At 39.0% G+C, this 26,212-nt stretch overlaps 1 protein-coding gene across 1 annotated transcript in view; it reads right to left on the bottom strand.

The window, feature by feature from the left end:
* Nucleotides 1–26,212, bottom strand: part of LOC149288809 (rho GTPase-activating protein 42-like) — a 148,400-nt gene that overhangs the window by 36,339 nt on the left and 85,849 nt on the right. Inside the window, exons 4-6 of the mRNA XM_089491143.1 lie at nt 15,688–15,759; nt 6,016–6,117; nt 2,621–2,731 (exon numbers count right to left, since the gene is read on the bottom strand). Of these exons, the coding sequence (XP_089347269.1) occupies nt 2,621–2,731; nt 6,016–6,117; nt 15,688–15,759 (285 nt within the window). The remainder of the gene's footprint in view (nt 1–2,620; nt 2,732–6,015; nt 6,118–15,687; nt 15,760–26,212) is intronic.

The following is a 26,212-nucleotide window of genomic DNA, read 5'->3' as shown; positions in this document are numbered from 1 at the left end:
GTACTGCATCTTCCCTTGAAGACCGCAGTTTTATTTAAATATTTTAATTCCGTGGTCGTGATTCGCTTCAAACCGATCACGTGCACGGAATTGAGGGGGAGTGGCTGCTACGGATCGCTGGGGACACCCAGCGGTAGCAGCCGCCCCTCGCGATCCCAGCGTCCATAGTGACGCTGGATCGCGCATCAACGATGACGTACATGGTACGTCCTGGCCTTTGGTTGACACCCAACCAGGAAGTACCAGGTACGTCACCGGTACGGAAGGGGTTAAACTTATGATCCATTGTTCGGACAGAACGTAGCCAAAAAATAACCAGACCACTGCGTTGGATCTTCAAGATCCTCTCTTGACAAGCATGGTGCCAGAAGACTGGCACAAAGCAGAAGTGGTACCAAAATGGCTCAAAATCTCAGCCAGGTAACTACAGCCCTGTGAGTCGGTAGTGGAGAAATCACTTGGAAGCTTGGTTAGGATTAATATTTGCCAATACAATTTGATCAGTAGCATCATTAGTAAGAGTCAATACTCATTCTTCTACTGGCTACTGTTACATGGTCGGGTTAAGACACCGGGAAGCACTCTAGCAACAGTCCTGCATTTAGATGTGTTGCTGGCAGTAGCGGGCATCGACAACAGAGATATCCAGGGCCAATCTTTCCGTTTTAGATAGCATTATGTTTGTACATTATTGTATGTTCACACAATTTAATTTATAACCACATTATCTCCTTTGCCTCTGATTTGACTAAACATTATTGTGGCTTTCAGGGCGGTAGAACATTGTGATACACTCATATCCACCAAACATTCTGAGCTCTTCTAAATCGGGACATCCATTGGCAAAGCGGTCCAAGGGCTGCCACCACGTCTGACCTAGAAAGAATACACCACTGCCCAGTACCCCTAGGCATCTGCCTGGGATTCCTGGGGCTAAGACTGTCCCTGGAGCTATCAGAGAAACACAGAGGTGGAAAGATATCTCTGTAAGCTTTAATCAAGCAAGAGTTATCCAAAGAACCAAATAAGATAACTGGTTGTCTTCTGCTGTATCTATGAATGGTTGGAACGCGTGGAGGTCTGAGTCACTTTTATTATGCTATGTTTGCCTTTTATAAATAAAGTCCACCCTTTTCCCCAAAAACAGCAAGAACAATTTCCCAAATGTAAAATACATGTGAGTAAAGTATCAGGTTATGTTCATATATGCCTACATAAAGGTCTTTTAATAACACGACAAACCATGTTCCAATTTGTCTACGTTCACTTAGAAACACTCATCGAAAACCAATGTCGTGCGACTAAATTACACGGAGTTACAATATGCAAACGAAAGTGGAATTCTCAGATAAATTACAAAGACAAATTATTTACTTCCATTACAATATTCAAAGAGTCATACGATTACAGAATCAGCTTAAATCCAAAGAATTCATAAATGTCTTTCCAGGTATAGCGAATGCCTTTTGAAAGTGTTCACCTGTCTCATAAAATAACACATCAGGGCTCAGTGCTGCCGAATAACATATGCAAACGCTATAAAAATGTCAGCTCTATTTTTAATAATTTCCACAGTTGTCAATTTGGGAGCGTTAGAACAAGCAGACAAGACGATGGGCTCACACAAGGTCAAATAGAGACTTATATTAGAGCCCAACTAGTCAATGGAAGAGATTAGTCGTATAATGTATCTGCGTACATGATCAGTATATTAAGTGTTTATACTGTTCCTAGGTGTTGATAGATAGATAGATAGATAGATAGATAGATAGATAGATAGATAGATAGATAGATAGATAGATAGGTAGATAGATAGATAGATAGGTAGATAGATAGGTAGATAGATAGATAGATAGATAGATAGATAGATAGATAGATAGATAGATAGATAGATAGATAGATAGATAGATATGTATTATTTAACTCTTTGTCTATATATCCTTATGGGAGCCAGGTGGGGAGTATCATAAAGACATCAAAAAATTCACACACAGCCAACAATGAAAGTAACATTGTGTCATTCTGGGTGTCAGTCTGGGTGTCATTCTGGGTGTCACATTAAATATAAATTAATACATTAAGAAGGTCTATAAGGTACAAACGATGGGTCAGTGTTTTAGTATCTTTAATACGCAACGTTACAGGCAGTAGTCCAGGTTAGCAGGTTTGTGCTTTTCCTGTCACCGCCATGTAGCTTCGTTACTTTCGGGAACTCACGTGGATGTGTTTGTACTCTTCAATGTCAGTATTCATGGGCATTTTGTTAAAATGACAGCTAAAGAACTTTTAAGATGGACTAACGCCCAACGCATGGCTTAATTTAAGCCATGTAAGTCGCAGCCAAGCATGGGTGGACACCATGCAAAACCACTGGTATTCAGCAAGCGTGCATGGCTTGTGAGTGGAGCTGCAGTCTGGCAGGCCACAGCTTGGCTAGTGCCACACCAGGCTTGGCTTGCCCATGTTCATAACTGTGTGCAAGCACCGAACAGGTCTGCATGCTCATTGGTGTATTAAAACGTAGTCCACAGGCACGCCAGCTCTTATCAGCAACAAGTAAACCAGTAGCCACACATTAAAATTGCACATTAAAATAAAATGACATAATAATTCTACTTACAGGTTCCACAAATTCAAACTTCTTTTTTTCTTGAACCTCTTGTACTTTAAATATGTACTCCAAAGATGCGTCCGAGAAGTTCTGATGTTCCCTGTCAATAAGGCCGTCAGCCTGTAGAAGACAAAACACATGCCATTTATCGTAAGACCAACATTATATATATATATATATATATATCTATATAACGGAGAATATGATGAATACAAGGTGTGCTCTTTGGAAAGACAATCAATTCTTCTTCCCTATAGCACCTTCTTTTTCTGCTGATATTAAAAAAAACCAGTGGAATTGCGTGTGTATTTGACACAAAGGTAGTATCGACTTGGTTCATTTGGGATTGTTTTAACAGTTTAATCAATTCGACAAAATCAGACTCAGCAACTTTATTCACGCAGGGAAGTATTCAGAATTTGAAAGCAATAGAAAAGGCTGCGTCAGCTTCAAGAAAGCATTTTGATATCAAGAAAGGATATTATGGCCAAACATGTTCTTCTGTACACTAATTTATTTTAAAAAATGAGGGGTCTTCACTTGTGTTAACTCAGCCAGAGGATTACGTGGCCCCTGTAATAACCGAGTCTTTAAATCTGGGAACCTTTTTCCTTATTTTCTCATTAAGACTTGGCTTCCTCTCAAAATCTTGGGGCTTTGGCCCCACAAGGACCATCAACAGCTAATCTGATAAGTGATCACTTTGATCATGTGGACCACAAGAGAGTTGTCAGTTGTCCCCGAGGTGCCCTGGTGTGAAGATTTGGGGTCCTATCAGGCATTCTTTTATGATTGTATTTTACTGTTAAATTGTAGAATGAACACCCAGCATTATCACCATCGCTGGGTTCTTTCTAATAGTTGTTGTCTGCAGTCCCTTTGGTGACAGATGTGTGCCAGTAATACTTGATATCATGAGCACTTTGAGTATTCCTTAAAGCGTTACCAAGAGAGTAGGAGAGATGCAGGTTCATGACACCAAATTCACTACAAATTGTGAAGGGCCAAGCCCAGTGAAGCTCCCACAGCAAGAAGAGGGTGGCCGGCCCTGTATACTGTATGATTAAATCAATGAGAATTCCTGCACGCTAATGATTGAGCTTGGGTGACTTGAAACCACTGCCAGCTCCCACGAATGAGAAGATACACAGGAGGTCATATGTCGTTTACATTGCTGAGTATGTTCTATCAGTTTGCTATGAAAGGCATGCACTCCGGGCCAAACATATGGGCCACATTGTTTACTGGTGAATGTAAACAGTACATAATATGGTATGTAATTAGAAAGAAACATGTAAGAATAGGATAGAAAAAGGGTAGAAATACACAGATTCTGAGCTAAATAGCTGACGCAGTTCACAGGAGACTCCTCCACTTCTTTCAGCTTTCTCCTCTCCTCTTTCTCCTCTCCAGGTTGAAGTTGATACTTTTTATAGGGCCAACACGGAAAACAATGTAAAGCACCTTGAGGTCTCATCTGAAGGTTTCAGTCTTTCCCAACAGGAAAATGGGCAGACTATGAAATGGCGAATTATTCTTATCTGCTGTCAAATTCTATGTTTCTATGATTCTTCCTCTAAACTAACTTTAGGAAAGTTTCCTCCACCATTGGTTAACTTGATGCAGGTAAGAATAGCTCTGTTCCCATTTCCGCACTTTTGGTTGCCCAGCCTGATGCTGGTACTTGTGGCCATGCTGATGATGCCACTGAGCTCCGGAAGCCCCAAGAGACACAGGAGGCAGCTCTGGATGGGGCTAGATCACGCGCCACAGCCATATATGCAAGGGGGCAAGGTGCCCTACCTAACCCTTATTGCCTCGGGGGGGGAGGGTGGCACTGGGTGGGTGGCAGTATTTTATTATTGGGATGGAGGCCAGGATGAAAGCTGTTTCTGATGTCATGATTCAGATTTAATTTTTTTCCTTCAAATTAATAGATAGCATTTTAACGCATTTACTTTTTTACATTTTCCTTGTGTTTTTTCATTTGTTTCTGGCTTTTTTTTCTGATTGGCTGTTTAGATTCGGGTTTGATTTAATTCAAATATTTTTCCCATTTAATTTAGTACAGTGAAAATGTTGATCTGGGGTTATTTCCTAAATTTTTTGAAGGGCCCACCCAGCCATGTCTGCAGGGGAACCCAGTTGGGTTTATCTTAAGGGAGGGAGAAGAGAAAGAACCTCAGGACAGGAAATTGATTCCTTAATGCTGGCTCTGCCACAAGCTGCTGCCGATCTTAGCTTCCATGAGGTTAACATTTAAACTAAATATTTCCAAAACATTTACAACGACAAATCTTATTTTTAATAATTCATTTTTTTATTAATTACTTTGGTTATGCTAAAGGCTGTGATGGTGGCAGCTCTCCTTTAAGCGTAGACCCATAAGTTCAATTAATAAAATTAATTTTCGTTAATTAAGCCTCCCTTAACTCTGCTTTGTGGTGGGGTTTTACTGTTCTGTACTGTTCTCGCTGTAATGCTATTGAACCTTTATACGTTTAATATATGGATGGCCCGTCTGGTTGCCCTTGTCCTTTGAAGATCTCCATATTAGGGAAATATATTTGGCTAAAGAGATCCAGACTACACAACGGCATGCGCAGATCTATTATGAGAACACTACTTTTGATAAACTATTAAATGCAACTTTTGTTATGACACTTAGAATGATAGCTGGGATTAAGCACATAAAAATATGCCCCGATCCAGTTAATAGCTGAGCAGATGTTTGGACATGCGTGATATGATGACCATTTATCTTAATTTATTAAAAGAGGGAAAAATTACCATTGGGATGCACTGAAATCCTTAATTTGATGGCAAAAAAAAAAACATGACTGTAGAAGTTACAGAAAAGACTAGCTCCTGGATTCATGGTCATTGTGCCCTATTCTGTTGGAAAATACTCATACCTCCCAACAGTCCCTCGGGACAGTCCTGGTTTTTGGCCACTGCCCCAGGTAGCTGCCCCACTGTCCTGCCGTTTTGGACAGAGGGAAACATGAAAAGGAATTGAAGCTCCCACTTTCAGATAAGAGGCCATGGCTACCAACCCGTGCCCATCTGTTGCCAGATCCAGGTGCCCCGATTTGCACACCTGAAATGTTGGGGGGATTCACTGTGGACTTCGTCCTGGTATCTCACTGTGGAAACCCAAATTAATCATGGGGAGCTCCCCCTTGTACCCCACACAACAATGAGGGGAGGAAAGGAGCTCCACAATCTCATTGTATTCATCGCCCATGAATGTAAACAGTTCTAGAAACACAGAGTTTGATGGCCCATCTAGTTTTTCCTGTTAATAAGCCATTCTCTATATAAAAAGTTATTTTAGTTGTTGGTATTTTTGGAACATTTTTAATATAAATAGGGAGGGAACGGGTAGGCGGGAAACACAGTACCTCTTGCAGATGGGATTCTTTCTTTTTTGAAGACAAATTCAAGTGTTTCTCTAAGACAGAGTAATATTTCTCGCTCTCTTTGTCAAACTTCTTTTTTCCATCCTAAAAAAAATAAAGGCTATTAAATTTCAGTATGGTGAGGAAATTGTACGTTTGACATTTTTTTTCTTGATTTGTATAAAAGATAAGCAGGATAGTAAAATAACATATATTGTTCTACATCATCACATATTATAAATATTAATGTTGTAAATGAATATTGTAGCTGGAAACAGATGATTTTTAATGGAATCCCTTTATAGGTGTACAGAGGCCCTTTATAACTCCCATCACTCCTGTGTTCCAATGGCCCTTTTATCACTCCCATCACTCCTGTGTTCCAATGGCCCTTTATCACTCCCATCACTCCTGGGTTCCAATGGCCCTTTATCACTCCCATCACTCCTGGGTTCCAATGGCCCTTTATCACTCCCATCACTCCTGGGTTCCAATGGCCCTTTATCACTCCCATCACTCCTGTGTTCCAATGGGCCTTTATCACTCCCATCAATCCTGTGTTACAATGGGCCTTTATCACTCCCATCACTCCTGTGTTCCAATGGCCCTTTTATCACTCCCATCACTCCTGGGTTCCAATGGCCCTTTATCACTCCCATCACTCCTGTGTCCCAATGGCCCTTTATCACTCCCATCACTCCTGTGTTCCAATGGGCCTTTATCACTCCCATCACTCCTGTGTTCCAGTTGCCCTTTATCACTCCCATCACTCCTGTGTTCCAATGGCCCTTTATCACTCCCATCACTCCTGTTTTCCAATGGCCCTTTATCACTCCCATCACTCCTGTGTTCCAATGGGCCTTTATCACTCCCATCAATCCTGTGTTACAATGGGCCTTTATCACTCCCATCACTCCTGTGTTCCAGTTGCCCTTTATCACTCCCATCACTCCTGTGTTCCAATGGCCCTTTATCACTCCCATCACTCCTGTGTTCCAATGGCCCTTTATCACTCCCATCACTCCTGTGTTCCAATGGCCCTTTATCACTCCCATCACTCCTGTGATCCAACGGCCCTTTATCACTCCCATCACTCCTGTGTTCCAATGGCACGTTGTGTTCGCGAATCCATGCTTAAGTTTAAAAGGCTAACTGATCGTTAAAACACCCTTTTTCAATAATGTTTCCTCTTATTTCTGTAACTCAAATTATGACATGCACTACTTTTTATGTCTGCAAATATGATGGTGCTATATTAAAAATAAATAATAATTATTCAAGGAAAATAACATATTTTCCACAATCACATATACTTAAGTGACACAACACTGTATTGACCAGACTATCAAGTTTTTTCATGAGCTGCTTCAGCTTAAAGATGCTGTTCCACCTACTCTGCTAAATGTGAAACTTTTGTAAGTAAATAGAAGCATCATTCCTAAAACTCTTCGATATTCGAACCCATCCAAGAGCTGATTTTTTAATTGTGTAAAAAATTTTTTAAGCAAAACTTATCACGTCACACAAAAGCACCCAGCAATGGGCTGTTGCTATAGATACTGAAAAAAACTGCTTTAAAAAAAAAAAAAAAAAAAAAAAAAATGCTTTAAATAGTTTACTTTTATGTGATAAAACTTTCAGAGGAAAAATTGAATGACGGATCTGAGCACTGAGACTACTGAACCTTAGCCGCCTGCCTTGACCATAAGGACAGTTTGTGTCACTTTTATTGCCACCACTTGGTCCGTTGTACTCCTGCTTTGTGATAGTGTGATCAGCCAGCACGGTCTTTCAACAGTACCCCCCCACACACACACTGTGCCTCCGCAACCCATACCCTGACATCAGGTTTATTAGCACACAAGAAAGCTTAATTAATGTTTTGTCTATTCACTAAAAGGAGAATTGACAGAAGAGTTGTGGTTTCAACTTCATTGAGCATTATGAAGGTCCAACCCCAGTAATCTTCTGCTGCAGGAAGAGCTTTGCTGGCCCCTGTATAAAGTATTGTTAAATCAGAGTCCTTCAAAGTCTCCTTACCCATTGAATTAAGCCTTTTACAGGGCCAGCTCAGCCATTCCTACGGTTGAAACTTTTATAATAAATAGTGAAGTGAGGCAGCTGAAACCACAACTCTCCATTTAGTGAATAAATCTCTCAGGTGTTTTGGGGAACTTAGCATTAACAGATTTGTGGATCACACTGTGATAATATAAATGATCTCATATTAAATGTGTTTGGTTACGATTTGTTTCCAATGGCTCAGCAAATCCACTAATTTTCTTTAGGACCCCTGGGTTTTACTGACCCGAGTCCCCTCCTGCTAATAGGAACGGCATTTGGGAGTTGAAACTCAGAACCAGCATTAAGCGGGTGACAAGTTCCCCAATTTGATTCCATATGAATGCTGCTTCTAAAACACTTTACAGTAAGAAGTGTCCCAGCTGGGCTGTTGACTTGGACATAACTCAATTCTTAGCTAATCTTGAAAAAGCAAATTATATAATGCATAGCACAGGGACATCTGGGAAACACATTGGACTGGAATAGTGTCTGCTTTGTGCAATACAGAATAGGAAGCCGATCTCCGCAGCTCGCAGAACCGCTTATGGGTAAGAGATGTCATCATGCAGCACATTCCTGAGTCCTTTCCTGCTGATGGAAAGTATAATTACTGGATGCCAGGGGGTTCCAAATGCTCTTTCTAAAGGCCTACTAAGGAAAATGATTTGATTAAGAAAGCACGCACCTTTAAGCTTTCAAACATTTTTTTTCAATTCATAGCAGAATTCACCATTTTTAACAGTTTAAAGGAACCTTATGAATTTCCCTGCCAACAAATTCTGCTGAAATCTTTCTTTCCAAGTTCAGATTCAGGCACTTGGAGCCCTGGGGCAATAAGGTCCATCTTGCCCTCCCTCTTGCAAGGGACCTAACCCATCCACTGCTTGCCCCGGGATGTCCTTCATCTCACACAACATTTCAGGTGTCCACATTGGAGGATCTCCCCAACTGGCCAATGACCCCCAACTTTAAAGTAAGCTGCTATTTAACTCCGCAGAGCTGTCCTGATGTTCGCTTCCTTCTCTTCACTCCCCCATTACATACACCGTCTGAACCAATCAACAACAATCAGCAAATCAACAACGGGGGAAAGGATAACGAGGAGCCTTTGGCAAAGGAGTGACAGTAGGGCAGCTGGACAATGTCTGGAAATTCCTACCATCCCTGCAAAAAACACCTGGACCTAAAAGAGACATTCAAGGTGCTGTTCCACTTACACAAACTACTTATCATACTCTGTAATATCTTAAGTAAAACATTAGCAAATCTGCAATTCTATAATATATAATATACAGTTCCTGCTTTTGTGTCACTTGACATGTTCCTCCGCTAAAAATATAAATGGTATTTTTGGTAAAAGTTTTGGCATTCAAAACTACTAGTAATGATGTGGCTAATGTTGCATTTCATTATAAAAATAAAAAAAATCTATTAACGACACCATTAGGTATAGATAGGCCAAAAAGTCATGTAAAGGTCTTGGTGATGGCTGCCCACTAGACCTGACCCAGGGCATCACCCCAGCCACCCCTTACTACCTACCCCCTTTTTTTTTACAAAATGCCACTTATTTTCAGGTGTTTTGTTTACTTAAGTTCTGAGCACTCAACAGAGATGGCAGAGAAGAGAGAACTTTAAATTGATTGAAAAAATATATTTGATTTCCTAGTATTTCAAAACAATGAAAAGTTATAGCCAGATTTCGGCACCTGCTGTTTCAATTTCAACCATAAAACCTGTTTATTTGGGGGGAGAAAAAGGCAAGCTATGGTCTTTAGCACATTCCAGTTACAAAGGGATTGGACGGCACTTTTACCACAAATACATTCTGTTATTTTACTCATGTCGAAACGGACATTTTTTCCTTCTGAGATGAAATCCAATCTTTTGCTTCAAAACGTCTGGGACTCTTGGTGTCAGATATTAATCATCACGACAGAGCATGGAGTGAACCATTTAAAGTTATTTACTTTTCTGTAAAAAGAGAGATGGTACGCCATTTATCCATGAAGACAACACATATAGGTCTGAATTTAAACATATATATATATACATAATCTCATCTTCACCCTAGGTGTGGAAGCCACTGGGATCAGTGCTTGAAGGGGGAGAATTCTAAAAGGTTCTCAGGGGCTTCCTTGTCAGATACGTTACTCTTTTATTGATTGTCCTATGTGTTCTAAACCACACCACTAACCAGGTTAGGTCCTTAGCCATCATTCAACTGTTCTATAAATGGTTGTTAATTTAATAATGAATTTACAAGGACATGCTTATTTCTGCATTTGATTATGCAGTAGGTTCTACCCAACGTCAATTTTCCCTACACACCCTTTCGTCAAACCCAAAATACATGCAATGGTGGACAGTACCGCTGAGACTTAATAAATGTCACCAGTCCAGATTTTGTCAAAAAACTTGCTTAATAAGCACCATAGGAGCAACATACAATTTATATGGCACTGTTTCTACCATAAGAGGCATCCTCAGTTCACTTGGCTGCAACAGATCTGGGTATGTAATCACTCGATGTGGTCCCTGTGCCTCCATCCACATTGCTTCTCCAGGAAGTTTTGTGAAGGTATAGTCCCAATAAGTTTGCTAGCAGATCATTTTCAGTCCCTTTCAGCACCTGGTTCCTCTCCCTGGTGCCACCTCGCCAAATCCTACTCAGTAGTAGAAATGGGAATTGACAGTCTAGTGAAGAAAGGCTCTCTGTGGTGCAGCTGAACCCTTAATACTTTAATAACATGTCAAATCAGAATAAGAAAAGTGTACATAACCATATTGACTGAAGATCAAACTGAGTCTTTAATCAACGTGACCATCATAGAAAAAAAAGATTAAATGCAGTAGTCTTGTATATATATAATTTAAAGTTTGGCTCATGGATGCTTACTCTTGAACCAATCAACAACAAACAGCAATGTAACAGTGCAGAGATAACGCAATGGGGAGGAATCATGCCAATCCTGGGAAAAAGAAATGAATATTGTTGCTCCATTGTTATACATATAAGGTAGGGTTCCAATATATACGTTGTCTGTGTGTAAATAAATATATATATACACACACACATATATATACATTGGAACCCTACCTTTTATATATATATATCTACAGTATATATCTATATATATATACCGATATATATATATATCTCTATCTATATCTATAGAAAGATATAGATATATAGATATATCTATATCTATCTATAGATATAGATATAGATATATATATATATATATTGTATTATAATCTGTAAAATCCATTACATAGTTCCCTGAATTGTTAAATACAGGAAAGTTACAGATCCATTTTAATTTGGAAAATTTAAATTCTGGTCATTTTCCAGCCAGACCAAGGTTAATAAAGACCGCACTTTGTTGAACTAGTTTAAATTAGAAGCCATTACCAGCACTTAAAAAGGAGCGTGTATTGTGTATTTTGTACTAATTATTATCGACAATTGTTTTAGGCCTTTCAAATCTATAGTTGCAAACCTATTAAATTACCTCAATTTACAGAACCTGCCAGCTCAATGGTTGTAAATGTGATTCTGTGTAAAGGTTGATAACAGAAAATAGTAACTTTATTACATCCAATATGTTACAGATTTACTTTAATCCAGAGTCCTGCCAGGCAACAATATCCCAGTTTAATGAATAATCACAACTGAATATTACTATCGTCCTTCAATCTTAGTCTTACTGTTACAAGATACGTCTTCTAGATAGGGATTATTAAAGCGGGTCATGTGGAGTTCAATGAAGCAGATTAGTTAGAATAAAACAACAAAAAGTTAAACAAGTCTAGGCTGACATCTCAAAGATACAATGTTTATATTGTTTCGATGGGAGGGAAGAGCTAGAAGGAGCCGTCGTTCTCCTGGAGTTTTTGTCAGAGGCAATGATACGGGCCCTATGGTCAACCAATGTTTCAGTAGCTACTGGGACTTGTCTGGGCCAAACCATTATAAAAGAGGGGTGGGTAGAGACTTCAAAGCCCCCACATTACTGGACAATAAGCTGTAGATGCCTATGTATTCTTTAAATGATGGAGTAGAAATATACCCTGGCGTGTATGGAAGCCCAGCCCTATATCACAGGGAAGCTGGGATTTGTGACAAATCTAGCATTTTCCTTCCTTATTATAATGGCTTCTGCCAAAGGGAACAGTGATATAACAAAAGCGGATAAATTATCATGGACATTACAAGTGTTGGAAAGGCTTAGCATATATCGAAGATGAATTTTCAATACACAAATATTTGTGGGCAACGATTTTAGAATGTGACACATCCACTTTAATAGTGTAAAGGTGAGTAAACTTAAGTACATGAACTAGAACAATAGGCATATTTCCTCTTTCATAAAGGACTCTTGCGCTTAGACCATAGTTCCAAACTTCCCCTGCCCTCAGCCTCTAGAATCTTCGCTCAAGTCATCTGGGATTGTAAGCTACCAAGAGTAGGGCACTCTTCTGTACCGCCATGTCTTGTGCATAGTCATGGTATTGTTAATTTTGTATACTGTCAGTTTTATTATTATTATTATTATCTTTTATTCATATAGCACCAACAGCTTACGCAGCACTTAATACAATACATAAATTTAAGGGGTATGACAAGACAAGAATTGACAGACTAATACAAATCGATACATTTGGTGGAGAGAGCCCGGCTCGCAATCATTTTGTTTATTCTGTATTCTCCCGCATTGTAAAAGTGAGCTCTAAAAATAAATTATAATAATAATGGTTATAATAATAGTAATAATAATAATAATAATAATAATACCTTTGTTACAGGAAACAGGAAGTGAGTTACACAAGCCCCCAAAATGACATGTTTTAATGATTACTACTGCCACAGTACTAGATAACACACAGGCAGTCCATTGTCATTAGATTAATTATATATAGACTTATAAAAGGGTTGGAAAACAATGGCTCAAAGGAAAAGTTAAAAGTCCACAGTGTCTGTGTCAGTTAGTTATAATTGAAAAATGAGATCATCAGCTTGTCCGTAAAATGTGGATAAGTGGAAATTTCCAGGCCTGTACAAATAAACTATTTAATGTAATAAATATACAATCCACTAGATTGTAAACCCCTTTGAGCAGGGCCCTCCTTACCTGTGGTTTCAGTAAGTCTATGTCCTGTCTACCCATTGTACAGCGCTACAGAATATGATGGTGCTATATAAAACAATAAATAATACGTTTTTAAAAAAGTAGAAATAGGATGGGCTGCCATACCTACATCTTTTGATCTACTTTGTACCATTTAAGCCCCCTCGAGCAAATGAGAAGCAAACTTGGATATGTTTACCGTCAATGCTTGGTAGTTTACAATATGCTTCCTACCCATCATGAAGCTCAAAACACTGATAAAACATTTAACTAAATGAAAACCATCAATCAAAATCCTGTTAGTATTGCAGCTTTAACATTATCTTCTATTTTAGCCTTTAAGTAACATTTCTAAATAGAAATAATTCATTTTTCAGACTTAGAACTATTGAGCGACGGTAGAATGCATGGTGACACCACGAGAGGTGGTGATTAATTTAAAGGTCTTAAACCGCCCATTTGAGAAGCCCCATATCCCAGTATCTTCCACGTTCATCATCAAAAAAAAACAAAAACGGAAGAAAACTAATCGTCTTTCAGTGGTTTAAATTGTGTGTAAATTTGCCTCTGTTTCTTTTGATCTGCTGTAAATGGTTCCCAAGGTCAAGGGGCATATGGGGGAAAACAACTAATGCTTTACAGACTATGGATAAAAAGAAACACAAGCTTTTAGCCCACACAGAAATGAGCTCATCCACACTACCAGCTGTTGACCAGAGCCTACGTTTACCAAATAAGGTAAAATCTTTTTGTGCTGAAATCTTTCAACCACTTAATGGTTCCCGGTATTCGAACAGTAATTACTTTGGCCGTTCCTCTTGCTTGCACTCAATAAATCAGACGCATATAGAGGCATTTAAAGGAAATACGTCACAAGTATGTCATGGTGTGGTTGATGATGTTTTGTTTTTTTTTTAATTTCAATAACATTACATTTATTGGTATAGCGCCGGCAGGATCCATAGCGCTGTTACAAAAAGGGGAGGTGAAAGCATTAAACAGACGATAAGACATATTGATGAAGAAGAAGCTGGCCATGCTCTTGCTCGCTTACAAGGTATTCTATAGAAGTCATATTTCAGACAGAATGTTGGAGGAGAAGACATTATTCAGAGGTAAAGAAAAGGCTCTTCTAGATTGTAAGCTCATTTGCTCGCCTGTTGTTTCTGTATGTCATCTTGTTAAATTATATACTAATTATTATGTCATGTCTACCCTTTGTACAGCTCTGCGGAATCTGATGAAGGTAAGGAGATACTGGCTGAAATGAGCGTACAATCATCTTCACGCTGTATGCTCCTGAAAATCTGCCCATTCACCTTAAGTCTGGTGTAAAAATTCAGGTGTAAACCCGGGGATTCCCCAGGTGTGATTATAGCACTTTGTTTTTCCAAGGCGTTATTTTATTTCCTTTCCATGAAAGACAATGAAGATCTGAAATTTTATGGAATGTGTTTAAAAAACAAAATGTATTTCAAATCATTCTATTGGTTGGACCTCTCACATTACCAAACACTTACTTATACTCATTGTGGGCTTTAGAGATTGGATTGAGGATACGTCTAATACATGATAAAATATGGATCAGCATGGATCAGCAATATGATAGTCATCACGGTAACATTAAATGATCGTAAGGTGAGGTTCTTGGAGAGACTAGAAAAATCCGCACGGCTTTTTATTATTTCTAGATGGTGTGAAGATAATTTATAATCTGTTCTGCTGCATTAGCTCCGTGACACGGCCAAGGGGAGAGCTATGATGGAAAGATATAAGAGCACACAGGTGGTTTCCCTGCCTTTTTATAATGGCTGATGAGCTGCCAGCGACAACGACCCCAGCGGGTTTCTCCTAGAACCGAGATCTGAGCTGGTCCTGAAATAACGTTTATTTAATGCAGGGAGATTTCTTCTGTAATTTCACCTTTAATTATGCATCATTTGGGACCGGTTCAGCCGTTCTTACAGAGGAAGCTTGCTGGGCTTTGACCTTACCAGCAAATGTAACAGCTTACTAAACTGCGGCATTTTCCGGGTTTGGCTGACTACACCTAGCCCTAGGGTGGAAGGTCCAAGGGGACTCTTGGTCGATCAGGCCCCCCGGTGCTCCACAGCTAAATGGGCCAGTTGCAAGGGAGATCTCTGATCTCCCCAATCACGTGCCACCCCATGCTAAAGTTTAAAGGTATATTCACTAAACTATACACTTGTTGGTAAGGTCAAACAATGGTGACCTTCCTCCATTCACACTATGGAATTGTCAAAGCCTTCATAGTATGCAGGGGGTATTGGGAAATTACGTCATATCCCTGGAGCTCAGCAGTCAAGAAGATGGCCTGGAGAGGATGGCTGGGTGTACCGCCATGGGTCAGGTTTAAGGTACTGCCTAAAATAAATATGCCGCTGCCTCTAAGTGTGAAAATTTAAATGAAAATTGGCCCATTTCGTTTTATTCTGAAAGAATATTTGAAAGTACTCACCTTTGCAGCTCCTATCTGTTCCTTGCGGAATTTTTCAAGTGGAGATATTAGCACATCATTGGCGTTCTGGATCTGAAAGACAGGCATGTGATAGGTTAAAACTGTACGTCTATTTTGTTATAGATGGTAAGCTTCTGGGGCAAGGGCTCTATATTGTCTACAGGCCTCTTTTATCTATTATACAGTCATCTGTAAGCCTATGACATTTATTGCATTTGCTGTAATTATGTATAACTACTTAATATCAACATGAAAATATTTAGTACTCTCCTTAGTACCATATAAACAAAAAAAACACATACGAAAATCCATCAAATTATTTTTTTATACCATAACTTGCATTATTAAGGCATTTTGTGAATTCCCAGGATAAAAGGTTCACGTAAAGTGCAAACAAATAACATAATGACTTTACAAATCTTAACTACCCATATTAAACTACCAATAATGTCATTAAACATGAAATCATCTTATAGCTCAATGTGCTATAAAACATTATTATGCATTTAATGGTATTAGTAAATGATTGCATAATTAACATTTAAATACCACCAGAAACATAGAAGTTATAATAATCCGATATGAAAAGCACATACATTTAAAACACTTGTTCATACGTCTTAAAGGTACAGTCTTGTCTACTCTGCTGTAATCTTTAATCATTTTAACAGTAGTAGTATATATATATATATATATATATATATATATATATATCGGCTAAAACGGGCAGACTTCATGGCCTGAATAGTTCTTATCTGTCATCAAATGCAAATCAAATGTTTCTATGAAAATGTGGATAAAAATCAAAGTTCTGATAAAAATCAGTTCTCAGATAAGATGCTGAAATTGAGTTCTCCTTTGGTGTAATTAAAGCTACTAACGATAGTTTCTTTAGGGGAAATTTATAAATAACTTACAAATTATGAAAACTAAAAATGGCCGAAGTACACTTCACAAAGTAACAGATATAGCAACGCCCGGAAAAGGATGTTCAAAGTTTTTGCAGAACTTCTACTGACATCCATGTCCCTGCAGGAGGTTTCACGGAAAAAAAATCAAGTGGTATTCATGAATATTGGAGTGAAATGTGATTTTTGGACCATTGAAAACTGATTGACTCCCAATTGTTGAGCACTAAACCCTTCGTCCTCATGGACAGTCTCTGAAACTACCAGAGGAGTTGTAGATCAGCTACTGGAGGGCCACAGCAGGAGGGCCACAGCAATATAGCCTTGCTTTAGAGGTCTACTGTTGGACGGTAGGATAAAAGCAGATAATAATAGCAGCTGGCATCTCAACCGAGACACCTCTCAGCCCCGTTTCCTTATTATTTATGTCATTGTACAGAAGAGCACAGTCTATTCTAAGACTTCTGAGAGCGTTCACACATTATCTCAAATGCCAGCAAACATTACATTAAAGATTGATTTGACTCTAGACATGCTTTCCATTGAGGATCCGAATTGTGTTTTCGTAGCTGGAGTACTTGAAATGTTAGCACCTGGCCAATAACACAAAGTAGCGCAATTTCAGTAGGACATTGCATGTCGCATTCCCCTGAGCACCATCATCTTAAAAGATATAGTCCATATTTTACCCTGAAAAGCGGTTCTTACTAAATCTACTAATTAATATTGGAACTAAATCTAAACTCTCCTTAACTTAAAGTGCAGGTGCAACAAAAGTGCATGTGTTATTGAAAAATGATTATTTGTCATTTTGTAGGGGGGGGGCAGGGTGACTTTTCACCCATACAATATTATAACCAATTGGCTAGGAATTGTATAGGTAAAAAGTTATGTAGAGTTACACTTCCACTCAATTATCCCTATTTAAATCTGTAAACACCAGTTCATAGATTAATTCAGTATGCTGAATTGCGAAACGTAAAATTTTGGGAAAGTGACAAATCCATAAGTATGATTATTTACCGTCATGGTGGTGGTTTCCCTCCTGGGAGTCGTACAGAAGAGCTATAGCTTCGGTTAAGACTGCTACTTAAACAGTCAGTCATACTGTTCATAGTAGATTAAACCATTTAATTAGCCGATCCCTTCAGATCATTACTATTGTGCTGTTCTCCCGATATTCCACCATAGTACATTTCCTGTCACCAGTCTTTTGATATTTCGAGTGGTTTTAATAAACTGCCGTGGGGGATTTCTCATAAATCATTCACAGATCATTACTAGGAATGCTTTTATATGGCAGGGGGAATTTTTTTCCAGCCTGCTTCATTTTCTAGTGAAATCCTAAAATACTTCACTGAATTATATTCCACAGGCGTTTAATTGCAAGATTTTCAGATGTGAGGGGCCACAGTCAAGTTGTTTAAGATTGAAGTTGTATATTAACACAACTTGTGGTTGTTACGTAGACAGACAAGATTATGTAAAGCATTGATTTTTCTTTAATTTAAAGTCACGCCATTATTTATACTGTTCCGCAAACCCATATGTTTTCCCGGGGTAGGCTACACAGAGTTCTCCCTTTTCAAGGGTCGAGGTGAGTCTAGACCGACACAGGAGTGGGACAAGCCCCAGATGGCTTCACATGGGCAGGGAGGATTGTGGGCAGATAATAGGCCAAATACCACTTCCCAACCAGGAAAAAGATGACACTGGCCCGAAGACCCAGGGAAACTGGGCTTCACTTGGAGACTCTGGGTCAAACCTGAAGAGTTCCCAGATATGGATCTATGTTACCTGTGAGATAGTTCAAATTTACACACAATTTTTTTTTAGGCAGTAGCAAATTTTCTATTAAGGCATATTAAAGAAACAATTCAAGGAAAATGAATTAAAGAAAGATGAAATTAAAAAAATATTAAAATAACATGAACAACTATTGAATTAAAAAAAATAAATGTACCTATCAAGACTCTCAGTCAGTGTAAGCTGCTCATAAGTTTCTTACATTGAACCAAAAAAAATGTCCCAAGGAAAAAGCGTCTAGACCTCCATGTCTTGTTTTGACCATTTAATAATTATGATGATATGGAAATGTGTTGGAAAAAAATACTCAATTCTGGTTCTGATGGGCACCCTATTGCAATTGTGTTCTCCTTTTCACTCCTGAATTTTAAAATAACGATGAGAATTACAAGAGACCAGCTTTGTCTACGAAATAAAATATGTTTGCAAGAAAAATTTACTGTATTTTTAAGGCTTTTATAATCAATTACTTGCATTATTACTTGGACGCACAGCTGTTTTTTTTTTTAGAAATAAATAAAATACTAGCATCTATACATAGCACATCTAAAAAAGAGCTAAGTATTTTTTTTTAAGTACATTCTTGAACACTAAACAAAATGCTATCCTGGGAAAAGGCAAGTACAGTATTTATAGAAAATAATGAACTGAGATTGATGGCCTGGTCTCACAGGGCATAGTGGTCTAGCTTTGACAGGGGGCAATGACCTGGTCCAGATAGGAGATGGTGGTCTGCCTTTAATAGGGGACAATGGTCTGGCTCTTACAGGGGGCAATGACCTGGTCCAGATAGGAGGCAGTGGTGTGCCCCTGACAGAGGACAATGGCCTGTTCAGATAGGATGCCCTGGTCTGTCTCAAACAGGGGACAATGGTATGGTCCAGATAGGAGACTGTAGTCTGGCTCTAACAGGGGGACAATGACCAGGCCCTGATAGGAGACATCTGTGTTCCCCTTACAGAAGACAATGGTCTGGCCCACATAAGAGACAGTGGTCTACTCATGATATATACCTCCACATATCTCAAGTGCCCAAAGATGGGGTCTGGCTGGAAGCATGACTAGGAACGGGGCTTTACTGAGACTTTTTATGTGGCCGTGTGACATATTCGTAGTTATTTCTGTAATCAAGGACAGCAGAAGAAAATGTATGTTTGATTTATACAGTTTAATTTACAAATATATTTCTGCTATTTCTATCCGTGTTATTCTGATGTTTAGGACTGTGGAACACTCATACCCACTAACATTCCTAGAAAGGAAGTAATTTGAGTTCCTAGAAAGGAAGGAATTTGAGTCCTAAAGGGGACTGTTCCTACGAGCATAATTGAGGACGCTCCAGGTTTGAGCATTTCCATTAAAGATATATTACCCTCTCAGCCTCTATCTGATCTGCAGCGTGTTTAAGAGGCGATGGGAGGAAACCTCATGTTCATGATGGCCTCCAGGTAGCATATACCACTTAGTGAGACCCCAGGTATATTAACGATTAAAGGAGATCAGAACACAATAAAACATTAAATATTCCACCGTTCAATGTGTTTCTAACTACTCAAGTGCCACATGGGGCATTTAGAGCATCATTCCAACAGTCGGGCATTAAAGGAGGCTACTCAGGGTCATTGCACAATGTTTTTTCTCAACCTATTCCTGTATATACCACAGCTGGAAATAATTTCAAAATAAAAAATACAAAGGGAATAAAAAGTCATACGTTGCCTCCATGAGAACTACGGTATATCACCAGCTTTCATTGCTACCTTACAGAATTTGTTGGCAGATTCTAAATAAACAGTAATAACCATGCATTTTAATTGTGTTAGCCATAGGAAATCTCATGTATGTACTTTTACAAAAGAAAAAAATGTTAGTTTACAATGGAACTAAACACAAGGACATGTTAATAAGTTAAATGTGAAATCTTGAAACAAATCTAACATGTACAAATAATGTGAAATATTTATATATTTTTCGCCGTAAACATGAGCTGCATTTATAGCCATTACCCATACCAATAAAGCATCATTAGAAGGGAATAAAGCTACTTAAATGGATAACATTCACACTATCCTATTTAAATTTGAAGAAACTGTTAAAAGAGTATTGTACAAGAATAGAACAGTGATATATAAAAAAGTATTCCTCTTAGGGACGTACCTAGAGTATTTGGCACCCAGAGCGGATCCTATATTTGGTACATACCCATGCTCACACACGTACGCATCAATGTACCCATACACATACACATCCATGCTCACACACCCATACAGATACACACCTACCCTGAAACACTTACACATCCATACACATACATGCTCACAAATGTATACATACACATGTATGCTGACATACAAACACATACATGCTCACACACAATCTGTACAGCAAACCAGGCACACTTAACAGGGTATTTAAGTACAACCCATTAGGCAGAAAGGTGCTGATTGGAAGTGTTTATTGGTTCACACCTTTATCAAAAGATTGTGGAGTAAAACATGATGGTTGGAAAAAAACGTTCCTGTAAAAAACTCATTATTATGAGGGCAACCAGACATGTTTAGGATTTACAAAAACATTTTTAGGAATCAGGGCTGCTACCTTGACATTGCTCCTCGACACATATAAATCAGGTGCCAAGAACAACAATTATAAAAATGGGGCTCCAACGTTCCTGTGACCTTTCCAGATCTACCTAACATTTATGTCATTTAGAGTACAAGAGGGAATAATATTTAAGGGAAGTACAGCATTTAACAAGAACAAGATGTCATTTTTAATAAACAGTACGAAATTTCCAAAGTATTTTAGTTTTTTATAGAAAAGCTAAAGCCATAAAGCAGATTAACTGGATCTGTTACTCTTCCCATACCACATAAACCAGTGTGTACGTATTAGCACCATGGGAGCAGCCGTTTTTTACATCCTGTTTTTAGGATCTGCATGATTATTCCTTGACATCTGGGCACTCCTTCTCTTTTGGCCCTTTTAGCGACAGCAGATTTATTTTTGTAAGTTGAGGTACTATCAAGAAAGGGCCCCCCGGGACCTATCAGGAAGGGGGAGCATGACTGCTGGCCCTTACTGGACCAATAGTTCATATGGGCTGGAGAAGGGAAGTGAATGAAACAGTGTTACAAATTGGGATGTTTAGTGCAGGGTCCAACCTCATTGAGTCTCCCCAAGGCTTGGGGAGACCATTTTTGCGGAGGCTGGTGGAGCCCGCAAAGAGACCTCGCGGTAATGTTTGTGGTGTAACCAGCTGATGGGGTCACCAGTCAGATGGCAGGTTGTTTGTGGTTGCTATGTGCTGGTTTTGTGTATCTGCCGCCTTACCCACAATTTCTGTGTGTTATGATCTAGTGTATCAGAGTATTAAAGGCTGAGCTCTCGCAGCAGAGTTCAATTTGAGTACATACCAGGGTTTTTACCCCAATCTCTGTATGAATGAGCTGATTCTCTGGGTCACACAGTCTGGAGTGACACCAGTTTTATGATATATGAGAACCCCAGCTGGTGGACAACAGGGTAATATTAAATTCCCTGGTTAAAAAAGTGACCTAAAGCAGATCAGTCTTGCTATAAAGAATTTACGTACACCTTTTACCCATGCCAGAAGCATTCCACTATGATAGCTTAAAGTTCGTTAAAGGCCAACTCCAATCTTTTGAGTGCCACAGACCAACCAACCATCAAGTAGTTTAATGAGTTTTGTCCGAGCTGGGATTTCCAAAATTTGTGGTCTGTTTCTGAATTCTGCACCCCTGTACTGAAGTTGTGCGCTCCCTTGTATAATAATTAGATTTACTGGAAACACATTGCTGAGGTATTTTTATTTTCATACACGACTGGGAGCAAGAACACACAGGAAGCATAGAAGTATTACTCTAACCACAAACACACACACTTAATACATGCAAACACTAAACACACTATAAATGGTGGGCGGGGAATGGGTGGGGCTAAACACCTCTCTTCCCCCACCCTCAGCCCAGAGAAATAAAGAGGTCACCCTGAGACCCGGAAGAGCAGAGCTTTTTTTGGAGACTCCCAGGTATGTACATCATTGGCATTACTGCTGGTGCCCCTCGTACTGGTGCCCTATTCATCTCAATCCCTCTCATCTTTCTATTAATGCTCCACCAGCTAAATTGTAGCAGATTCTCACAAAATGCATTCAATCAGAAAAGCACGATTTATAAATTCCTTCTTGTCAGATTTCCCATGAAAAAAAAAGAAATCATTGCCGCAAAATTACCCACAATAAGTTCCATATGGTGCTCCTCTTGGTAACAGTCATTTTGTCCAGACCCAGGGCCAGGGAAAAAATCTTCTAAAGCCAAATGTCTTCACTGTGCAGATGTCCGGGTACTCAGTGAGAAAGCGAGCATGTAAGAGTCTACTGAGTGCCATCATGTATCATAATAACTCATAAACCAGATACTTAGCAATTATGTGGTCATTTATTACGGGGAGACTTATACACTGTAAGGGGCTCTGCCACCAAAAAGAACTATCCAACAAACAAAAAATAATGAATAATATACACAATATAATCAAGTACAATGACACGTTAATGTACATTTTAAGTTTTTTTTATTCTGCTGTTTGTTTTAACACCCAGTTTGTTCATTAAATTATTTTAAATAAATATTAAATAAAAATTTGCATATTGTTTTTTATCCGATAAATCAATTAATCGAAAAAAATTTCGGCCAACTAATCGATTAGGAAAGTAATCGTTAGTTGCAGCCCTAATTTATATTATGTTTATATATTTGTTGCCAACTTTATGAGGGTGAGAAGCGCAGACAGTTTTTGTTTTTTTGCTAGCAATATACACTATGTCTTCCCTAAAAGGTTTTATGTATATTAAACATTGAACACAAATGTTCCCACGCTAGTCTCCAAACGCTAAACATTGCTTTATTCCACTGCACACAATTATAAATCACACAGTGAATGGCTTGGATCAGATGCAGTGATTTGTTAAGCATGGCAGACCATGTGAATACACAGAGTATTCATTCAAGTGGGCATAAGTTTTCATTAATATATATATATATTTATATATACATATATATATATTGTATACTAGTTAATAAAGCCTAGGCTTCCGCAGAACACAGTGAAGGGGATGATCATTTATTCCCTGTTCCTCTCACTCTCTATGCGATAAAGCATAGAGATACGGGGACCGTGTACCTGCAACCAAGTAACTCATGCCGCCTCTCGCCGCAGGGTGAGCTCTTCTGTTTGAAACCAATGCGATGATGCATACTTCTTTTACGCACCTCTCTTCCTCTGTGAATCTGTCCGCATTATTCTGGCTTCTTGGAGTGCTTTCGCAAAACGGTGGACCCACAACGATGCACCCTGTGGATAGCCTATCCCCCGTTCCTCCAATCACGGAAAGGGTGCGCCACTGGGGGGGGTGCCCTTTTGCGGAAGCTCTCCCGGAGGCCTGGTTCCCGTAGCTGATACCAAGGAGAAGTGGGCGAAGAAAGAAGACACAAGAACAAGACAAGTCAAGAGAAGAAGCGGAGCTGCTGAAAAAGGAGATGGAGACACAGAATTGGTCGGTGGAGAAGGTAGGGAGACGTTGAGAGAGAGTATGAGATTGAGGAAGAGAGCGCGAGTAAGTGTGATAGAGCATGAGAGAGTGAGAACATAACATTTTACCCTTCTACTAATGTGTACATATTATTTTTTAATTATTTTTTATTTTAAATGGCAGCAAGCTATGGGGGAGAGCCCTATGATCGGGACATTTAAATGTTTCCCCTCTCTCTTCTTTTTTCCAGGCTATATATTGATTCAGATCCTTTAATCTTCCCTGATAATTTTTATACTGCAGCGCAATGTATTTATAACAATAAAAATCTAGCACACAGTGAGAGTCATGCACCAAGGCCAAGTGGTAAAAAGAGGTGCAAAGTGTTAAAAGTTGTGCTGTCACCATGGAAACCAATGTTCCCGACGACTGATCCACTTTTACCACTTTGCACCAGACTTCCTCTGTTTACATAATCTCCATTATATCTGTCATCATGTTAAAGATTTAAAACTATGTGACTGGAGAGGTTTAAAAATAAATAAAATTCAGAAGACTTTGCTTTTTATATACATTTCTGGCTGTGCTTAGAACTGACAAGCTGAAGAATCTGAAGGTTATTTATCTTAATTTATACAGAAGTCTAATAAAATGGAGATAAAAAGCTATAAATACTTGAATCAACTGAAAATTATAGTCATAAATGTAGCGTATAGTAATAGATGTTTCTCAAATAATTAGCAAACTATATTGCTGCAACAAACAATTATTTTCATAATTAGATAATTTTTTTCGATTAAACAATATGCAAATTTTTCAACATAATAACGAACCCAAACACAATATTTCTCAAACCAGGTTTTAATACCTAAAAAAGTTTTACTAGTAAATATTAATTCACATGTCAAATATTTTTTCATATTTAATAAAAGCTACGATTGAAAAAATGAATGTCCTGTTTTTATTTCCTTTCATTTGTCATCTGCCCCCAGGCTTGCCACTCTGCCTCACAGATATGCCTTATACCCCCACTGATATGCCACTCTGCCTCCCCCCAGACTTACCAATGCATCCCCAGACTTGCCCCCCCCCCGTGCTCCAGACTCCCTGGTGTCTGGTGGAGGCAGCCCCTGGAGGTCTGTGTGATGCGCATAACAACCTCCGCTTCTGCCCGCCACTTTCACAGGGGCTTCTATGACAGAGCACCGGAAGGTCATGTCACGCACTCCCTCATAGAAGCCCTAGTGGAAGTGCTAAGCACCAGCAGAGGTTGTATGCGTTCATCGCACAGACGCCCACCGTCTGCCAGAGAGGAGGATCCGGGTCTCCTGCAGCTCTGCGGGGGATCTGGATCATAGTCTTATAGTCTGACCTCTATTTGCACTGAAAAAAACTTCACCTTATATGAGAACAAATCGATTCAACTAATTGACAATGAAAATTGTTGACAACGTTTTTCATGATCGGTTACTAGACAGCCTGTGGGTATATCAAATGCTAGTATTTTGACTTTTTCCATGCCAGGATTTTTGAGAAGATACAGCACTGATTTTAGTACTTGCTCATAAGAAGAATTTTCTTTTTTTATTTTTATACTTTTTGTTCGAACTGGATGTTCCCCCAGATGGTGACATTACTGGGGAGTTATTTACCTCATTTTTATTTTATTAACTATTTTTTTTATTTTTTAATCTTTTTAACAGATCACAGTGTGATTAGAAAGCTTGGATCCATTGACTTGAATGGTTGAATGCAGTACCTGTATTCAACCTGTGTGGGGAGCTCAGCATTCTCAGGAGGGTCTCAGGAGACCCTCCTGGGAACTTGTATATTTTTTAGTGGGCGCCGCCATCTTGCAAAATCTTTTTTCAAAATCTTTTTTTTTTACTTTGAATAATGCATATGAAAGTATTTACAATGTAAGTACAGATATGTAAGGATATCTGAGCTTTCCTAATGGTACTTCCACATTGCTATATCAAAGAAAAGTTACCTTTTTTTCCAAAAATGTCTATATCTGGGAAGACAAGTCAACGTTTCCACAGGTCGTCACAATTACGGATTCGCTACAACAGGATACTTGTAATAGGGGTAATTATTTAAAGAGTCTCAGGGATAAGAAAAAGTTCTTTAGTATAATCCACCCATTGTGGAACAGTCAGGGTTAGACAACATCTGACCGAAGGACCCAAATGTAACACAGTCGCCCGGAAGCCCCTTAACAGCGGCAGTGTTAGAAGTCGCCTGCCCCTCAGTGACA

This window comes from Sceloporus occidentalis, unplaced genomic scaffold, assembly GCF_023333645.1.
Source record: "Sceloporus occidentalis isolate IW3139 unplaced genomic scaffold, rSceOcc1.0.p SCAF_49, whole genome shotgun sequence".
NCBI lineage: Eukaryota > Metazoa > Chordata > Lepidosauria > Squamata > Phrynosomatidae > Sceloporus > Sceloporus occidentalis.
Note: the sequence above shows the minus strand (reverse complement) of the source record. Positions and strands in the feature narration are given on the sequence as shown.